Source organism: Lindgomyces ingoldianus (genome assembly GCF_010093535.1).
Source record: "Lindgomyces ingoldianus strain ATCC 200398 unplaced genomic scaffold BDR25scaffold_19, whole genome shotgun sequence".
In the NCBI taxonomy this organism is placed as follows: Eukaryota; Fungi; Ascomycota; class Dothideomycetes; order Pleosporales; family Lindgomycetaceae; genus Lindgomyces; species Lindgomyces ingoldianus.
This window is the reverse complement of record NW_022985180.1, coordinates 246,625-265,977: the sequence shown is the minus strand read 5'-3', so window position 1 is coordinate 265,977 and position 19,353 is coordinate 246,625. Positions and strand designations below refer to the sequence as shown.

At 47.3% G+C, this 19,353-nt stretch overlaps 8 protein-coding genes across 8 annotated transcripts; 7 read left to right on the top strand and 1 right to left on the bottom strand.

Annotated features, from left to right (window-relative positions):
- Positions 1–353: 353 nt before the first annotated feature.
- Positions 354–891, top strand: BDR25DRAFT_181666 (uncharacterized protein; the record flags this gene model as incomplete). Its single annotated transcript, XM_033684218.1, has 2 exons — positions 354–470; positions 532–891. Coding segments are annotated over 2 exons (477 nt in total), but the record flags the coding sequence as incomplete, so codon positions are not given.
- A 641-nt stretch (positions 892–1,532) lies between these two features.
- On the top strand, positions 1,533–2,443 carry BDR25DRAFT_227629 (Extradiol aromatic ring-opening dioxygenase; the record flags this gene model as incomplete). The annotated part of the gene is made up of 2 exons (XM_033685252.1): positions 1,533–1,899; positions 1,971–2,443. The coding sequence occupies 2 exons, from the start codon at positions 1,533–1,535 to the stop codon at positions 2,441–2,443; spliced, it is 840 nt and encodes a 279-aa protein (XP_033546610.1).
- A 3,007-nt stretch (positions 2,444–5,450) lies between these two features.
- Positions 5,451–6,416, top strand: BDR25DRAFT_343470 (uncharacterized protein). The gene is made up of 3 exons (XM_033693828.1): positions 5,451–5,699; positions 5,762–6,228; positions 6,281–6,416. The coding sequence occupies exons 1-2, from the start codon at positions 5,476–5,478 to the stop codon at positions 6,225–6,227; spliced, it is 690 nt and encodes a 229-aa protein (XP_033546609.1). The 5' UTR covers positions 5,451–5,475; the 3' UTR covers position 6,228; positions 6,281–6,416.
- A 563-nt stretch (positions 6,417–6,979) lies between these two features.
- BDR25DRAFT_343469 (uncharacterized protein) lies at positions 6,980–8,306 on the top strand. Its single transcript, XM_033693827.1, has one exon. It carries the CDS (start codon positions 7,018–7,020, stop codon positions 8,119–8,121), a length of 1,104 nt encoding a protein of 367 aa, XP_033546608.1. The 5' UTR covers positions 6,980–7,017; the 3' UTR covers positions 8,122–8,306.
- Positions 8,307–9,092: 786 nt separating this feature from the next.
- Positions 9,093–10,257, top strand: BDR25DRAFT_227470 (uncharacterized protein; the record flags this gene model as incomplete). Its single annotated transcript, XM_033685248.1, has 4 exons — positions 9,093–9,440; positions 9,537–9,815; positions 9,858–9,988; positions 10,044–10,257. 4 exons carry the CDS (start codon positions 9,093–9,095, stop codon positions 10,255–10,257), a joined length of 972 nt encoding a protein of 323 aa, XP_033546607.1.
- Positions 10,258–10,998: 741 nt separating this feature from the next.
- On the top strand, positions 10,999–12,188 carry BDR25DRAFT_370402 (uncharacterized protein; the record flags this gene model as incomplete). Its single annotated transcript, XM_033697139.1, has 1 exon — positions 10,999–12,188. One exon carries the CDS (start codon positions 10,999–11,001, stop codon positions 12,133–12,135), a length of 1,137 nt encoding a protein of 378 aa, XP_033546606.1. The 3' UTR covers positions 12,136–12,188.
- Positions 12,189–13,036: 848 nt separating this feature from the next.
- On the top strand, positions 13,037–13,964 carry BDR25DRAFT_263126 (uncharacterized protein). The gene is made up of 2 exons (XM_033686803.1): positions 13,037–13,554; positions 13,611–13,964. The coding sequence occupies exon 1, from the start codon at positions 13,088–13,090 to the stop codon at positions 13,529–13,531; it is 444 nt and encodes a 147-aa protein (XP_033546605.1). The 5' UTR covers positions 13,037–13,087; the 3' UTR covers positions 13,532–13,554; positions 13,611–13,964.
- Positions 13,938–14,638, bottom strand: BDR25DRAFT_288158 (uncharacterized protein; the record flags this gene model as incomplete). The annotated part of the gene is made up of 1 exon (XM_033688374.1): positions 13,938–14,638. Exon 1 carries the CDS (start codon positions 14,505–14,507, stop codon positions 13,938–13,940), a length of 570 nt encoding a protein of 189 aa, XP_033546604.1. The 5' UTR covers positions 14,508–14,638.
- Positions 14,639–19,353: the final 4,715 nt, after the last annotated feature.

The following is a 19,353-nucleotide window of genomic DNA, read 5'->3' as shown; positions in this document are numbered from 1 at the left end:
GCTTCAGGCTGCATTTCTTACCCGCCTGCTAGCTTTCACAATCCTCGCAAACATGGCAGAGGTGGATTGGCGGTGTATGAAAGTTGAGCAAGTTTCCTCATCTGGGTGCGCTCTTTCACCACAACCTCGATACCCGATGTATCGAAAGTCACCTGACACCGCTATCTCGACACGTTCTCACTAATAGAGCTCTCCCTTTATTCGTTATTAGTGACAAACAGCCGTCGTCCCTCGCAACCTTCCTTGGATCTGTCTCCATTTCTTCTTCTCCACACCTGCAAATCGAAGAAAACTACTTCCTGGCTGTATTTACTGGCGGCCTTGCTATCATCAAAGTTCCAATTCTATTCAGGATGGCTCCCAAGAAGGACTCTGCTTCCCTTGACAATGTCGGTTGCATCGCTGGGTTTGACGCCCGTGAGACGCGTATGCTTGCGGCGGCGTATATCGCTCAGACTGGCCCTGACAAAGTAAGCAGTCTAGTCTTCCCTCTCTCGTCTGTTTTAGTGTTCTGACAAGCTATATTTACAGTACGACTACAACGTGATGGCTACCTTGACTGGTAATACCCCTGGATCTCTCCAGAAGATATTCCCTCCCGTCAAGCGCAAGGCAGCTGAAGCGTATCCAAAATTCTCTGCCTTTCTCGGCGGCGACGTGTCTAAGACCGCCAAACCAAAGACCGTTCGCAAACGCAAGGCCGAGTCCACCGAAGCTGCTGAGCGTGGTGACTCTAATGACGCTGACACGGAGACTCCCGCTGAGCCGAAAGCCCAGAAGGTTTCTGGAAAAGGCAAGGGTCGAGCGTCCAAGAAGGCCAAGGTCATGCAGGACAACGAGGAGAATATCGAAATGAAGGCTGGGGAAGATGACTCGGCTGATGGCGGCGATGGAATAGGTGAGTACAAATTCAAACAGGCGGTTTTAGGTTGGATAGAGACTGATGAGAGCCCAGAGATTTAAAGAGAGGTTCATTCTCTCCTTCTTTTGAGGAACTGGTCAGAATCAATGCTAGAGTGAGTATTCTCGGAGTGGATTTCTGGACTGGAGTTCGGGTAGCGGGAAGCCTCGCTGTATTTTTAGCTAAGCACATGGTACATGCGCCTGGGCATAAATTCATCTCATACATCCGTAATTCCCTTGTTGACATATCACAGTGACGGAAGCATGTGACCGGATACCGCCTGTTCCGATCCCGACATGATAAGTCAGCACCTCAGATTGCCGAGATGGAATCAATTCCGCCCATTCATGCATCTTACAAACATGTCGAACAGCTCTCACTCCATGTACCAACGCAGTGCCTTCAAAATGGCCACACGTCCGTGTTCAATCCCTCTCGATGGGTCATGAGAATCCCCAAGTCATCTTTCGTGCTCGCTCACTCCCTCGTCAGCTTTCTGCAACCTCGCCTCACGTGCGCTCAATTACGACCCTCAAACTTTACGCTCAATCCTTTCCACGGCCTCCAGCAATTCCCCTTCCACCCCTCCGGCTTCCTCCCAACCCAGCCCACCACTTCTAACGCCAACATGTCAGCATCTTCTCCCCATCTCGCGCCCGTAATCTCCATCTCCCACGGCGGCGGCCCGATGCCCATTCTCGGCGATCCCTCGCACGCCGCCATTGTAAAATCGCTACGAACGCGAGTCCCTGAGATCCTCAAACTCGGGACCCCGGAGCAGCCGCAGGCGATCGTGTTAGTGACCGCACATTGGAGTACCAAAGTACCCACGATTAGTTGTTCGGAGAAGCATGAGTTGTTGTATGATTATTACGGGTTTCCGGATGAGGCATATGCGTTGAAATATGATGCCCCAGGGAGTAAGGAGGTTGCGGGGTTGGTGGAAGGGGTTTTGAAGGAGCGGGGTTTGGAGTCTAAGATGGATGATCGCAGAGGTACGTTAATTCCCCCAGCTACCCTACCAACGGTCAGGTTTTAGAAGCTAACAAAACCCGGGGGGATTTAGGCTGGGACCACGGCGTCTTCATCCCGATGATGCTCATCAACCCCTCCGCCAACATCCCCATCATCCAACTCTCAGTCCTGTCCTCCGAATCCCCATCCACACACTTCGCCCTTGGCCGCGCGCTCTCCTCCCTCCGCGCCCAGAATATCGCGATCGTCGGCTCGGGATTCGCGTCGCTGCATAACCTGCGCGCAATGTTCTCGGGGCAGACACGCATGCCGTCGTTTAAAGCGCTGAATGAGGAGTGGAGTCGGCAAGTCACCGATGCCGTACAAACGGCCGATTTATCTGAGAGGGCTGGCAAGTTTGAGGGATGGAGGAAGTGGCAGGGCGCGTATGAGATGCATCCTAGAGGCGGAGCGGAGCATTTTCTGCCCTTGGTGGTGTGTGCGGGGGCGGGGGGTGAGGGGAGGGCTAAGGCCTATGCGGACGAGTTTGCGGGGTTGAATATGTGGAGTTATTATTGGGACTAAGATGGTTAATCTCGAGGGATAGATGGGTGATTTAGGAATCAAGTCTGAATTCCTTAGACACTCTTCTTGTTTGGAACCAATTATGACACTATCACAGTGGTGTTGCAGAGCTACTGATAGAGAAGGTGAGATGATGAGGTTCAGGATACTACGGCACAGAAAATGTGTTCTTGCCCTCGTGCTGAAGATATTCTTAGCTGTTCAAGACGCTGGCTATTCATAACACTCTCTGGCGATACAAACTTCGCTCTCGGCGCAACATCAAGCCCCTTTGCAAGCGTACCGACATCCGGAGCGCTTTCAAAGGAGACGTTGCTAATAACATGTTCCACAAGTCACCCGGCCACACCAGTCATATGGCAACACTATTCATCCGGCCAACCCAAAACCCAGTTCGTCGATGAAGATATGAATAGGTTTAGGTGGAACTTCAACACTTAAACAAAGCAAGGGAAGCTCAAGCAAGGCCCAATCTGAGATTAAGCCTTTCGATGACGCTGTGGTGCTTGCTAGCAGATGTCGAGCTGCCTGGGTACTGGTCAACAGCACCAGCTGGAGTAAGGTCTCAAGAATGCCCCTCTGATTCCCAAGCATGGACGAGCCCGCGTTCCATATGAATGCAGGGAGCACTTCGACAGGTATCCTTCATTACTCTAAAATCGATTCTGTCTGGGGTTCAGCTGTCAAAAATCTTATCAGCCTGCTCTCTCTCTCCCGCTAGACTTTCCGCAATTCTAATATACCTTGGCTTTTAGCTTAAGCCACTCAATGAAAATATTCCACCCTTGTGCTTTGCTACCGTGCAATTGCTTTTAAAACATCCAATGAAAGGCAACCTTCTGACTTCTTACTGACAAATGGATAGGTTGGAAGAGCGTTCGTGTCCGAAATACTCTAGGCTTGAGCTTCCAACATATTCATAGATTTATCATGATTCGAGGCCGAGTCGATGTGGCACCTTGTATCTGGGGATTCGGTAGCTACGACATTTTGGATTTTTTGGGGGTGCGTATGCAGAAACGCAATTGTTCTGTTTGCTTCTTCGCGTACCATACTCTTGATTTCTCCGGACGCCTTACCAATCAGTTGAGCCACAGTAGTATGTCCATCCTGGAGATTTTGCTAGAATTATTGCAGATGCTGGTCGACGTTTCCACGGCCGATGAATGTTGCCGCTTGAATGAACTCGGGTTTGTTCCTACTGAGATTAGCGCTCATTCTTGGTGAGCAAAGAATAAGCATATCTCGGGCTGATAACTATGCGTGCTTCCGTCATACTCTGAGATGTCTTTACGAGCTGTTCAGGCTCTCATTCTTTGACTTCTTTCCGATCTTAATTGCAGAGGTTCTAACCATAGCTCCGAACCAAGACCCACCAGAGTGTCTCCCACGCTTTTCCATCCCTTTCTTCAGGCTCCTTGCCGTCTTATCCCATTCTTCGCGATATTCTGGAAATTATCTTTCTTCCTCTTGCACGGCGCCTTTTGGAGTTGAGATAATGCACTTATACTATATTGGGTATTCTCATCCAACCAACGCGGCGATACTCGATGTCCGGGGCTGTGGATTTCCTTCATAGAATATCTCCAAAACGATCTGTTTAAAGGCCCAAATGTATTGTTTACATAACGTTCCGTGCCAATCGGAAGGCTGCAAAGCTCTCAATTATAACAAGATGAACCTCGACGTTTAAGCGAAGAGTAGAAGCTAGTGTCGAAAGAGAACTCGACGTACTAGACCTTTCGAAATGCTGCAACTCTTTGGACATGCAGCTCAGAGCAAAGACGCAGACTTTCGCTCATTCTCTGGACTCGGCCTTGTCCTCTTGGAGAGGCTTCGGAGTAGACTAGTTCATGCCCTGGAATTCGTGTACCGTATCCTTCAAACCGCTAGAAACAAACCTAACCCCGTCAAGAGGTTAAGATTCGGATCTAAATCAAAGATGAGTCAGTTCTATTTGCCAGGCCTTAAAAGAAAGGTGCCCACAATGATGAGGGCATGATATACTTTTATGCGGGGTTATTTCATATGCAGCGATAGACCGAGCCTTGCAGTTGAATAGCCCAAGTCTGGGATGGCGTGGTGGGCGAGGCAGCACTGGGTACGATCTATCTCTTAAGGATGGACGGTCGAGTTCTAGTCTCGTCGCAAGGCTTAGTAGTAGACCAATGAATGGTAACTTATCTGATCCATGAAAGGGCGAATAAAGGTAATGTGGTTACAAAAGCGGATGGGGTCGGACAGCATGCTCGAACAGCGATTATTTTCGTTACATTTCTCGCTGAAATGTATACTTGAAAAGAAGGGAGATAAGAAGAGTGGAGATGAGAGGTGAGAGAGAGGTTGTATGTGGTATCATGGCTTGCCCCGAGGAAGTAATCTCCATAGGCGCTCGATGAACCACCCAGTCGCGAAATCACGGGACTTCTGGTGGCCAGCCTAGTTCTCTAGACCCGGTAGCAGGAAGATAGAAGTGGAGAGTTGAGAAAGATTACATTTAGAGTAGTAATTTGGCTCAAACTGTGCATTTGAAGTTTTGATGTGCTGGGGGTTCTGTTGGACAGGCAGGGGACGTCGAAGAATGCGGTTGGAGAGCTAACCCTAAAACTCTAGCGTGCAGCAATATTAAATAGTTTTAGCATGATGCCGACAGGTGCACCGCCCTCTCCCAAAAATATCTCGTTTCGCGCCCTAAGTTCCCATAGTAATACGTATATTTTGTATGGTTGACCCTGTACAGTTTAGCATCAACTTAGCCGTCTCCTGCTTTGCTCCACTTTTGTGCCTCACAGCCATCATTGTTGCTTTGCCTCTGTATTTTGGGGGGGCCGTTACAGCAACGCTGGAGGCCTGACATGCCTGACATCAGTAGCTGCGACGTGAATGGTTCTTGTATGTGCACAGCTCTGGGACGCCCCACGTCACTGCTCTAAGGCTGTCCTTGAAAACGGGCCATTAATAGTATGAAAGGTCAAGTCACCCTCGTCGTACTGTATGTCTGAGAATTCGCGATTCCATCTATCTCCATTAATATGCGATTCATTACTCTCCTTTCAGCCCTCTGCCTTTGCTTTTGGAGTGTGGCTGCCGTGAATGCGGATATTGTTCATCGCCAAAACTCTGCATCGTCTTCGGCCACGAAAACGACGACAAAGAAGGCTACTACAAAGGCGAGCTCCACCGAAAGCTCCACCGAAAGCTCCACCGAAAGCTCCACGGCAAGCTCCACGGCAACTTCGAAGCCCACAGGCGCTAGGTGCGTTTTACCATATATTTAACATCTCATCGCTACTCGTCGTGCATGCTAACATAAATCAGATCAAATGCGGCAACTCTAAGTACCGTAACGAGAACTCACACTTCCGGCACACCAACCGGCACGAAGGACCCCAGGCCATCGGCATCCAAGCAATCAGGGTTGTCCAGCGGAACAAAGATTGGTATTGGAGTCGGTGTACCCCTAGGTGTCATTGCCATTGCAGGTGCAATTTCCGCCTACATCATCGGCAAACACCGAGGGCGAAAGCGAAGAGTCGATGATCCAACTGCAGGAGCAGGCAAGAAGATTCAAGATCCTAGTTCAGAATTAAACATACCTCCGTCAACACCCCTCGTGGCTGAATTGCCCACTGTGCGAAGCAACGAGTTTGTGGGCACGCAAAAACCTGGAAGCCGCTGGAAATCTCCATTTGGGAGATTAGAATCAACAAGGAAGCAGAACTACCCAGCTGCGCCAACTGTGCCAATACCTGCCCCCCAGTCTCCGCAAGAACTCCCTGCATAATGTACGACATTGATACAAGTCCTACCCCACATGCTGTCGCTAAACTTCACCAGAATGATTCAATTTTCGATGATAGGTCGCTCTCGACACCTAGGGGGCCAGTTTCCAACTACGTTCGATACCCAGTCTCAATATTTAGAAGCCCCGGGACATATGCAGTCCACCGTACTAGCTACGCATTTGTAAGACACGTATTTAACTTCTCAACGTTAATTTTTTCACCTTGCCTACATTGCTTCGTTGATTTAACGCGACACAAATGTGGAAAATGAATTAACGAAAGAAGCAGGTGGCTAGTGCATTTGCCTACAGCTACTGTATATCGCCGCTTTCACCTCCTGTCTCCGCTTCGCGAAATCAGACACTATTCTAGGTCTTGTTCGTCACGTTCTCGTCCGTGATGGAGGGCGGTGTGGCGGTTGGGAGATCCCCCAACTGACTGTCCAGCCATCCCATTCAGTCCTTATTGTGAAATTTTCAGGTGAATGATCCACTCCCACCAAGGCGAGGTGCATAGTTCATCATTAATTCGCTTCTTGCCTCAGTCATGTACAGAGACAATATTGCGCACAGATCACCCTAACGGTTTGGCTCCTCACCTAGTCGAGTGAACCTTTATTTCTAGTTCAAGCCGCCTATTCAAATCTATTATGAGTATAACACAAAGGGAGGGGATGAGAATCAGACCGCGTGAGCCTGCTCCCCGCAGTTCCAGTACTTAGAGCCTCCTTCCTTCAGTCCCTCCACGACACACCCTCTCTGTGCGCTACGAAACCTTTTATCATTCGACATGGAAAAAACGCAACCAGGTGTAGTATCTCAACATGGCCCTGACAGCCAGACCCCTTCCACCATGCCTCCAAGCCCATCGCTCAAGCGCAAAGACCGTGGAGACGATGTTGCATCAGAAGACGATCAAGGCCAAAATCACACTGCGCCCCTAATGAAACGCCAAAAGATCAACGAGTCCAAGGAGGTGCTACACAAAAGCCCTAAACCCCCTGTTTCCCTTTCAACCCCAACCCTACCAACGCCAACCCAAGCATCGACAACAGCGACTGTGCCCAAGCCAGAGCAATTACTGACTCCGCTGCCTGAGGCACCGACCTTGCCAACCCTAGTTCAAACCTCAAAACAAGACGAATGTCCCATTGACTGGGCTGTAACTAAGCTCGCTAATATGTCTGCCGAACTCAAAGGTGCTTACATTTTGCGGGCGCCATGGAAGGGTACGCCGCTTCCCTTCACCAAGATTGCAGAGACATGGAACGAGCTGCACGGGGAAAATAAATCGCCCGAGTGCCTTCGCAAGCGCTTTAAGCACGCAAACGTGGAAGTTTTCAAAGCGACTGGCACCTTCTACTCCCATTCTCTTCAAGGAATTAACCAGCTGGTCCCAGAAGCGGGTAGGCTGAAACCAGCGGGGAAATCTACTCAGCAATTCAAGGATTCTGTCCCGAAAGTAGCCCAGACCACACCCATGAGGGTTGCCACTCAAAGGACCAAGCGCATCCGGGTAATGACTAAGAGTGAGGTTCATCTTATTAACTTCCGTATTCAAGAGAAGCAAACCTTCAAATTGGAAACAGAACAACACAAGAACCTTGTCAAGATCAAAATTGGTGGCGAAGTTTATAGGATTAAGAACCATACCGAAAGGGAAAACAAAGAGATATTTCAATTTCTGTGCACTCTGCCAACAGGCCTAGTGAAACAGCTGCGTTCCGTGAACGACTACATGCACTGTCCCCGATTCTGCAAATGGCCACAACCGAAGATCCTAAACCCCCTCTATTTCAACAAGGAAGAGCAGGATAATTGGGGCCGGTATCCTAATCACCGCCGATTTGGCTTGGATGACACGCAGGTGGACGTGGATGAGGATGAACAATAAATGGAGGACAACTACCCGAGTGCAGTGCAACTAATAGCAAACGGGGGTGAACAAGACGAGGGTGATGATAAGAGCGTAGGAGAGAAGGATGAAGAGTAGATATTGTAGATAAGGGCTGATTTGAGGAGGTGTTCTTGTCGAAGGCACTCATATGGATGGTTCGTGGTAGGAGGTTAAGGGTGAAGGGCTCAACAGTGTGTTCATGGGCTGCCTTCCTTCTTCGATACTGCTTGTCTCCTCGCCTCCCAGGAATTTATTTACTTGTACCACAATGCAGGATGCGTCCTTTAGAGGATTGAGATCAAGCTCACCGCACACGCCAGTACCTTAGGCTACCCTGGCTACGCGTTAGACAATCCTTTGTCGTCTTGCTGGAATTGGAGAGGTAACAAAAGGGAAATATCTACTGTCTTGAATTGGAGCCCCATCATACCCTGTCATGCCCCGTCGCAGGTGCTAGAACCTAGTATTTGTCACTTCCCGCGACTCGGATCTTTACACCCGTGGACCCTTTGCCACCCCAAACAATGCAGATCTTTGTTAAACCCATAACTTTCGCCTATCTTATCTAGAAAATTAGAATCTGCAAGGAGTCTACAACAGGTTTGTGTTATTGGGTCATTTGGCTATCGCATAATTAAGAGTGTTGTCCCTCCAGGCTCTTGGCTTCCCGAATAAATTAAGCGAAAGGACACAGATTACCTTTCCGGGTAATTATCATGGAACTCGAAATTGACTGACGTCTCTTAGAGTAACGGCAGTTTGCAAGCCCCACAGTGTCTTGCGCGTTGTTTCTTTGCTAAGTAGCTTTCAGAGTACAAGTATGGGGAAGCGTACACAGGACGTTCAGCGAATGCTCCTTACCAGTACTTGTTGTCGAGAGACACAACGCCTTCATCATGCACTGGACTTCTTCGGGCCTCCTCGCCTTTCTGGCGGCTCTCCCAACGACACATGCCCAGCAAGCGCATATGATGCGGTTCGCATGCTCCCAACTCGTCGTGGAGCGACTCGACCCACTCGTTAATCCAGGAGTCGTCGGAACTCCGCATGTGCATCAGATCGTTGGCGGAAACTCATTCAGGGCTGACATGAAGCCTGTGGAATACGATCTACCTTCACGATCCAATTGCACAAGCTGCACGTTTAGCGAGGACTTTAGTAACTACTGGACGGCGGCCTTGTATTACAAGGCGAGGAATGGAACTTTTAAGCGTGTACAGCAGTTTGAGAATGGAGGATTGAGGCAGAACGGTGGGATTACGGTGTATTACATTCCGCCATATGATGGGATTAGTAATGTTACTGCATTCAAACCGGTGAGTCCGGGTTTCTCACTTTTGAATTACAGACGCATGCCACTCTTGCATCTCACCCCGACAATCTTACGATGCACTTCCTAAGTGCCATTCTAGGGGTTCCGCATGCTGGCCGGCAACCCGACGCTTCGTAGTACGAAAGGTGAATCTCGGGGTCTTTGCCATCGATGCTTCGAAGGTGCGGATTTCAAACCATTCGGAGGAGCACCCTGCACCGGAAATGACACAACCAGTCTCCCTGACCACTTCTGCCCTGGGGGGATTCGCACGACCATCAGCTTTCCCACGTGCTGGGATGGCGTGAATCTTGATTCTCCGGATCATCAGAGCCATGTTGTATACTCTGAGATTCCATTCGAGCCTTACTTGGAGCCTGTTGTCCATCGGCCATACAACGTTTCGTTAGAAAGGGGAAAGTGTCCAGAATCGCATCCCGTTCACCTGCCACAGTTGATGTATGAGGTTATGTGGGATACAAAGCCATACAATAATAAGAGCTTGTGGAATGAGGATGGCAGTCAACCATTCGTGTATGCCATGGGTGATGCGTAAGTGATGAACTGCACCCCGGTTCAAATCCACGCGTTTACAATTCCCTCATAGAACCGGCCATGGTCAGCACGGCGATTACATGTTTGGCTGGAAAGGAGACTCGCTTCAACGTGCCTTGAACGCACGCTGCGATAATGACAAATGCAAGGAGCTTGTACGGCAGTCAGACGAGGATGCGATGAAATGCACCATTCCGCAGACGATGAAGGAGGACGTCGACGGCAACGGATGTACGTCCACTCGAACCCTAGCTTGGTGGAACTGAATATTGACTAATGCAACGTTAGGGTTGGAGACTATTCCCGGAGGTGTGATGATTAATTAGGCTCTCTTGTGCTCTGAGCGCAGTGGCAGTCACTCAATAAATGAAGGACTTAGACCACTCGGAGGTTTTTATGTGTATCTTGCAAATTATTTAAGAACAATTATCGTGAGTTTTCTATTAATACAATGGATCTTGGTGCAGAAAAGTTGGTACGGTGCTACTACTCCTCCTCGGTGTTTAGTTTGACGTTGCCGACCCACTCTCTCCTCGTCGAAGGGGTTTCCTAATCAGCACGACCAAGTCCTACCATGCACAGGCTAGTTGAAGAACTACAGGTACTGGAAAAGCGCGGCAGCCCTTGGGTATGGGTATTTTCCTGCTTGATCGGAAAACGTCGGGTGCTTTTCATTTCGCCATGCTGCCTAGATCCAATCGAGCGTCTCAGTCTCTCAGAAAATCTCCCACAGATATCATAACAACTCGGAAATTGTGTACTCTGCTTTAGCACTTCATGAGAAGATATTGTAACCCACCTACCATGTAGTAAACGATGTAAGGCACTGAGTTTGCACAAGGATGTTTGTCACATGGGTTCTTTCAACGTTCAGGTACAATGTCTTTCTATCGAAGCATCTTTTAAGCAAACAAATTCAAGGGGTCATTTTATACCTGCGACACACCGAGTGGGCTTACTCTACACCGCGCCCACGATCTGCAAACCCCCAAGCCTCCATTACCATCATGTCCTCCATTAATCACCTCAGCATTCTCCGCCAACAAATGCAAATAGCCTGGAATGAGGCCACCAGGAATGGCTGCCAAGGTAAAGACATCATCCCAGAGGAAATGCGGGACCATTTCCAGGACTTGCGGGAACTCAAGGACATGAAATCATACGTGCAAGAATGCGAAGAGCGGGAGAAGAAGCTTCAAGAAGAAAACGAGGACTTGAAGAAGCAGTTGGAAGCCGCAAAGAAGGCAGTGGAAGATCTACCAAGCGACCATAACCAGCTCAAGGTTGATTATTTGCAAGAGGCGCGCAGAGTGGAATTTTACAAGGGTTTGATGGAGGACGCGGAAGGGAGGGCAGAGTCTTACCGGAAGAAGCTGCAGGAGGTGACGCAGAAGCAACTTGCAGCAGAACAAAAGGACAGGCGAATGGAAAGGCTTGAGCAGGAAAACAACCAGTTGAGGGATTGTGTTACTAAGCTTCGAGACCAACTCCATGACGACAGCTCAAATCTGGAAGCGCTTCAGGCGGAAGTCTCTAAAGCCTTGGAGGAGAAAGACGCTGAGATTGCTACTGTTGCTCGTGCAGCAGCTGAGAGGGAACAGGCTGCCAAAGCTATCGAAGAGGAAAGTGACAGCTTTCAACAAGTCTACAACGAGCTCATTACGCGCATGGAAGATGCGAATATCGACAGCGCTCAAGCATTGAACAGGATGGCCAACCGCATGCGTTCAATAGAAAAGTCTCAAATCGCAGCCTTGACTGAGGCTAAGATTCTGACACACTATTATGATCGATGTTTCCAGATCCTTCTCGTTTACCGACGTATCTTCCAGCAACTTTTCAATCCAGATGATCAGCAGGTCGTGTGGTTGCCGGACCCCCTTTTCGACGCGTTAAACTCCGCCGATAAGGAATGTGAACAGTATGAAGTGATCCACGAGGCTTTTGAAGTCGAAGGTCTGCAGCACAACGAAGTTCGAGAACAGCTAGCTGGACTAGGTAGCTCGGCCAAGAAACTCCAGGTATCGCTTCGTGCAATTGCGGAAGATGTTACTGCATTCTTAAATGCGTTGGAACAGAAGCCAGATTTTTTCTCGGGTTTGCGAAATAAGCTTGGGCTCCCATTTGCTCCGTTCCCAAAGTGAAAGTATGGTAAATATCTTATCATTGAAAAGGATGGACTTTAAGTTTGTCAGCATCGCGGCTTCCACGGCCATTCTCGAAGATCCAGTAGCTTAAGTATTAATCAATTGTCCGGGAGGAGCAATGGATTAAGGTGTTTTCTCTCATTCAATTCAACAATTCAATATTGCTTTTGCTTCGTTTTCACGAAGTCACCAGATCTCGCCACCTTATTGTCTTAGTACTGGGCTTGATTCACAATGGTTGTTCTATTCACTTCTGAGGATAATGTCCATCCAACCGAGCCGAAAAACCACCTTTGCCAAAAAATATTACAAGTACTTTAACCTTAAGCAACTACTATGCCTCACCACGTAGCGAGAATCACCCCGTAGCGAGAAAATCAAAAGGTACTTAGACTTACAGTCGCGAAAACTCTTTCCGCATCTACCAATTAAATTTTTTTAACTTAAAGTTATATACTTGGCGTCCTTCTGAATCATCTAACGATCACTACTTAGAAAAATACTGTCCTTGTTATCGCTATCGCGGCCCCTATTGTAGAGGCCATGTTTCGCATTATAACAGGTCACCTTTATCGCAGGCTCAACGCTGAGGCCTTGTCATACCAAAATTTTGTCAAGTACTGCATCAGACCCATAAAGTCTGAACATCACGCTGATAGGTCCTCCTCAGCCTTGTGACGGCTAAAGGAAGATGATTCATGCAATATCGCCACGCTGATCAGTACCTCATGATTTAAGCGAGATGACCCCGGCCAGCCGACATGCTCACATAATGATTACGATGTAATCTACGCCACCAGGATGGCACATCTGTGGCTTAGCGCTTAGCTAACGTAAAAACTAAAGGGCAATAGCCTCTTCGTCTAAGACTTCCCTGTATGCCCCGCGCTTGAAGTAAGTCAACACGCCCATTCTCCACTAATAGACGACACGAGCTAGCAAGTCAGTTATGACAACCTTGAACCTCAATCCTCCTATTCCTTCCGAGCTTGATGATGAGTTTGACAATGCTGATGCCGACCTCCCTTCTGGGCACGTATGGGCTTACCCATGCAAGCTTGCTTCGTGTCCCGATTACGGCAAGTCCTGGCTTCTACGAAGCAACTTTCTCCTCCATCTACAGGAGCAAGAGGCACACAGGATGACAGCGACGACCGCAGCCGCACGCCGTGCGATCGAGAAAGAGTGGCGGTACACGACTGACCCTCATTTGCCGCCTCGAAAAGCCCCAGATTTTCGACCTCAAGAAGATCCAGACGAGCACGTGTGGGATTACAATTTCAAAGATGACACTGGACGAATTGTAAGGGGAAGAGGCACTATGAGGGAAATGGAGATGCATAAGGCTTTTCGCCGCCGACAAACGCAGGGATTATCTGCATCATCGAACTAACGAAGAATGCATCACATTATGAGGTAAGTACTATCTCTACTTCTTCAGCCTCTATAGGTGTTTTAATAATGCTACACAGACTTGTCTGCTATAGTACTAGATTCTCGCCTCTGGGACTCGCTATGGCTTTGGGATAAGCCTAACATTCAATCTGCGATTCGCCCCTCCGCATGATCTTTGCCTCTAAAGGCCTAGCTTCGCTGTTCGCGATACATATTGCATCTATCTGCGCTGTCTTGGTTAACGCCTTTTTGAATAGGAGGATATTGAGGATCTCGATGACGAAGAATACAGTATGATCACCGGGTACGGCAGCAAGCGTAAGAATAGCCCATGGCAGAGTGAGTGCAGCAAAAGCAATGACACACGATCTTCATTGCGCCGAAATTATAATATAAACCCCACGCTAATACATATGCGCCTCTGGGGCTCTCCATGGCTTTGTTTCATGCTCAACCCGTGCTTCGCTGCACTGCACAACCTTAGTCCTTGGTTCTGAGGGACCAGCTTCGCCTTGTGCAATCTGTGTCTCGCTGATTCGCGCTACCTTAGCCTGCGGCTCCAGCGTATCTGCTGTAGCACTCTTTCGGGGTCGACCACGTTTCTTGCCTGTTGTAGCTGCCCTAGCCTCCTTAGCGGCCTTCTTTGCTTTTTTCTCCGCATCCTCTATCCGCGCCTGTTCGACGTCCTTCCACACTATTATCCTCCCATCACCGACTTTTTTCGACCCTACTGCTCGGCGAGGTTTACTTTCGTCATTTGCTTGGGTCAGGAATTTATTATCATCGCGAAGAAGGGCATTGTGTGCAAGAAACGTCTGAGCGGCATGGGACACTTTCTGTTGAAGTCTCTCTCTGTGCTGGCTATTTGCTTCGGTATTCGGAACCCGTTCAATTATGTCAAGTAGCGATGTCAAAGCCTCTCCTGATTTTGGCGTTACGGGCGTTGGCAACGCCTCGTATCGAACCTCCTCCATCGTTCTATTGTTTGTTGGAATCGTTAGTTCAACAAGAGGTGGTTTAGGTAGGTTAGCGAGAACTCTGTCAGGGTTGAAGGGGAATAAACCGCTTCCTCTCCATCCGGCAAGGATGTTCCTCTTGGTAAATGTCTTTTCCCTTGCGGGACTGTAGAGATACGTGAAATGCTGCTTGCCAATAGTATTAATCCCTCCTCGCTCCATCCGCTCAACCTGTTCGCGATAGTATGTTTTCAGCGGTCCAAACAGTGCGACATCACAAGGCTGAAGCTCGTGGGATGTGTGCGAGGGCAGACGGCAGAGGATGATGTTGTTCTCAAAGCAGAACTCTAGCACTTGAAGGGTTTCATGTGTGCCGAACCCATCCCAAATAAGTAGACGTGGTTCTCCACAAGCCTGCTGCTTAGTTTGGGGATCAAAGACAAGCTTAAGCCACTGCAAGCTAATATAAGAGTCGGAGAATCCTGTATCGGAGATCGCGTACATCCAGCCAGGGGTGGGAAATGTAGTCCAGTTGGCTCGATGGGTCGAAGCGGGCCAGATAATCATGGGATTAAGACACCTACCGTCGGCGGACACAGATTCAATAGCGGTTACCATGGTTCGCTTCACGCGGGCGCCTCTACGGCTGCCTCGTCTACTATCCTTACCAACAAGGACCTTGACGGAGTTGGGCATGCTCAGCATGACTCCAGTCTCGTCCATATTATAGACATTCTTCGGCCGTACCTTCGGCTTTTGGAGCTCCTTCCCGATGATCTCAAACCAGCGGGAGACTTTGTTATATATATTAAGCCGATTCCAGTCTTTTGGCTTCTCCCTTATCGCTATAAGCTCTTCCCAGCGTCTTTCGAGTCTCTTGGCCCAGTTCACGCCAGGAGGCTTAAGTGGTCTATCTGCTTCAGGCCGATGACGTGTAGCACTGAATGCTATCGACGGTATATACTTTATCCGCACAGGTTGCCCGAGAGTATCCATTCGTAACAAGTATTCGACGACAGCGTTCTCTTCGCATGGTGTGAGGTAAAGTTGGCTCTGAGCCTTGTCTTCTCTCGAGCGTCGTCCTCGTGCACGATGGTGGAGGGTAGAGAGCGGGACGTCTCCATGGGCAGCTATGGCAGAGTAGGTGTTCGGTATGCCCTCGGGAATGCCCTCAGAGAGTACTTTACTGGCTCTATCCATGTTAGCTGTGTATGATGATGGCGATGAGAGTGCGGAGGCAGGCAGGCGAGTGCCCCCAGGACCACAGAGGGCCCCAGAGGGAACCCCCAGAGTACGGCGCAGGCGGGCGCGAACAAAGAAAGTGGGGGAGGTCTATATTAAGCATGCTGGAACAAAGGGACTGGACGGGGCTATTTTAAGCATGGTAGAACAAACAAAACAAACAGAACAAACAGAGCAGAGACCCTAGCCATGCGCCACAGATGAGGTAATGACGCTAAAGCCTTCTGATTACATAAATGCGTGCTTAAATTACACTAAGACAGATCGAGCCGCGCGACAAGACGCGCCATCGAAGACCTCTCCTGCTGTTATCGGAGAAACTCTCGGTTTCCTTCGTCAGATCCTCAACCATGTTGGTATAAAATAATCTAAACCTATCTCGGTCGAGCTACATTATTTAGGTTCCGAAACTTATAATGTTGCTTTCAATCGCGATCAAACAGGGGTGGAATAGTCAAAGCAGATCTTGATGCCTAAAGAATCACACCGAGAACTTCATAACGCTGTCGTAATTTTCTAACTGCAGGCTAGTATATAGTAGGTAAATACGTGAAGAAGCATGTATTACCAGCCAGAACTTTATTCATACGCGTGGTGGCGATTTAAGCCGTAAAGTAGTAGAATTTTCTCGCTACGTAGTGATTCTCGCTACGTGGTGAGGCATAGTATAACTCTGCACACACGTTAAGCTTCACTAAAATTAAGTATAAATAATGTAATTTAGCTATTTTTAAAGATCTAGGATGCCTCTTACCTATAAATTACATTTGCATTATCACCTCTGCGCCTAATTTGTAGAGAGCCTCCCTCTATAGCGTGATAGAGTTCCTTCCTTACAGCCCTACTATTAAGCTCTTACTATTCTATAATACTTATAAGCGGCCTTATTAGGCCTTAACACCTTACTATTATACTAAGAAGTTATTATTAGCCTTGTGCCTACTATCACGCACAATTTCATGCATAGCCGCTAGTTACCCCAGTCGATACTTCCGATCGAACCAGCTACCAATTTCGGCTAGTGTATAACAACCCAGACCAACCAGGGATGGGTCGTATACGGTATGAAACGATCCATACAGTATATGGTATAGAACGTATATATACTGGTATAAGATGTATGTATGGATCGCTTACTAATACATGATAATTCTTTAGAAACTAAGCAAGCCTAGCATCTCCCCTAGCACCTCCTCGCCCTCTTTATCCTTAGGAACATCCTTAATCTCTACCTGCTTGTTGTTAAAGTACTTAGGCGCCTTAAGGGGGTTATTTAAGTTAATTTTAAGGTTGCTAAAAACGTACACAAGCTTCTTTACACGCTTATTAGTTAATTAATTGCGTACTTTGTTGTAAATAAAGCTGTGTGTACTCTAATTACGCTCTGCTGCAGCTGTTGTTAGATTAATGCTAAGTGTGTATATTGCCAGCTCTTAGAGGTCTTTACTGCACCTAATATTGTACTACTAACTAGCTAGATTGCTGTATTTATTAAAAGTATTCTAATTAACGTTGTTAGCATAGATTTCTTTGCAAAAATACGCGTCTTTAAGCTCTATAGCAATACTAGACGCACACTAGAGATCGCTGTATTGTTAGTAGAGGTATTGCCTAATTTCTGCCCACATCTCTGCTGTAAACTTAACTAGGCGCTTAGCACACACAGAGGGGTTGCAAATGTACGCAATAAGGAACTCTGTACGCTAAATTTGCTTAGAACGCTTTGTAATAATGTCTAGTACTTCTTAGGTAGCTAGCAAGGTAGTTGTAACTAGTTCTGTAGGGAGATAGTGGATGTATGCGAAGGCTTAAGAGCCCTTTAGCTGTACGCTCTGCAGCGCCTAAGTAACCTCCTAAAAGGGCTTTAAAAGTCCTTGTAGGTTGCAAACCTGCTCCTAAAAGCTGTATTAAAGTATAATTAATTATATTCTAACATATCTCTCTTAATTATTGTAGGCATTTTGCGTATAAGGGGGTGGGAAGACTCTGTAGAGAATATGCTTAAGAACAGGTTAGTTGCTTAGTAAGCTCTTAACAGCGTTAAGCTTCCCCCACCACCTAGTCTTACTAGGTAGGGCTAGGGCTCTGTAGGCTATTCCTATTAATTTTAACGCTAAATTTAGTAATCCTACCTAGAGAGTTAATTCTTTAAAGTATTTAATAATTTTAAAAACTATGTTCTACTGCGTTGCAATGTAGTTAAGCTTAAATATATCCTTAACAGCTAGATTAAGGATGTGGGCAGCGCATCTAAGCATAAGCACCCTAGGAAATTGCTGTGCTAGTATTTTCTGCGCAATAACTATATTGCTAGCTGTATCTATTGTAATTATAATAATATTATTTAGATTTAGCTCTTTAACTACATCTCTAACTTCCTAAGCAATATACTTGCTAGTATAGTAATAAGCGCCTGTAGGGGTAGATTTCTAGAAGATAGTGTTGCATCTTGTTACTGCAATGTAATTAACAACTGCCTTACCGCGCAAGTTAGTCCACCTGTTAGAGAGTAAAGTAACCTGCCTGTAGCTATTCTCTAGCTTCTTTAGCACCCTCTCTTTTATATTTGTATACGTTGTATTAAGTATTTTGTTTGCAAGTTGCTTACGTAATGGCGGCGTAAACGCTAAGCAAATAGCACTTAGAAATTGTTAGAACGCTAGCTGCTTAACCTATAAATTTACTAGTTAACACGTGTGTTAACGTGTATACAAAATGCTTACTTACAAAGCTAAGTAGGACTCTAGCGCTATATATTGCTTTAGCAAGAAGTAGGGTGCACTTATTGTAATTATAAGCGCTTATCTGCAGTTCTGCTAGCAGCAGCCTCTGCCCTAAACTCTTAACAACTAATTATTAATTGTTTTAATGTCTATATTAATTGTAAAGCTTTAACAGGAGCTTGTTGCAGCGTCTTATATAGCGCTTAATACGCTGTACAGCAGAGCTAGTCTACTGCTTATTGCAATAGCGACATTTAACTTTTAGATTATTGCTGCTAATTTAGGCGACTCTAATAACGTTGCTCTACTTAATTAACTCTTAGGGTGGCATCTTAACACTAGAAAATTGTATACAAAGGTGCTCTGTATAGTACTACTAAGCTTTAATTGCACAAAGGTTAAATGTTAAGCTCTAGAAAGCTAGAAAGTTAGTAGATTTGTTCACCTCTAAGATGCACCCTACATGTAATTTTACATAAGCAGCTTATTAGTTAAATAATGCGCTTACTAAGCGTTCTATACAGCCTCAGGTTTCATACAGTATGTATGTATGTGTATGTATATATATACGTTATATACAAGTGGGTCTGCCATCCCTGAGACCAACATACATAATCATCACGGTGCAATTTATTTGTGATGACTGTGGCTTGTGGCTGTGCGGAGTCTTGGCGGTCGGGCCGACCTCAGCCCCGCAGCCTTGCTCCTCCCCAAGCACTCTCTTTCTCACCTTGTGATAGCGAACGGTTGAGAGAAACTGCATTGGCATTGCAATCTCTCGGGGAAAGGCGCCTCTGATATCAAAGCCAGAACTACTTAATCGGAATGATACACCAAAATTCTTCTGTAATTATTCCTGCACTGGCTTTGCCCTCCCAGTGAGTATCTATCTTCCAACT

Bases quoted from the DNA above. Each gene is read 5' to 3' on its own strand.
- BDR25DRAFT_343470 (XM_033693828.1), top strand. From the start codon at position 5,476: ATGCGATTCATTACTCTCCTTTCAGCCCTCTGCCTTTGCTTTTGGAGT. The intron at 5,700-5,761 runs GTGCGTTTTACC...AACATAAATCAG, and splicing joins TCGAAGCCCACAGGCGCTAG to ATCAAATGCGGCAACTCTAA.
- BDR25DRAFT_343469 (XM_033693827.1), top strand. From the start codon at position 7,018: ATGGAAAAAACGCAACCAGGTGTAGTATCTCAACATGGCCCTGACAGC.
- BDR25DRAFT_263126 (XM_033686803.1), top strand. From the start codon at position 13,088: ATGACAACCTTGAACCTCAATCCTCCTATTCCTTCCGAGCTTGATGAT.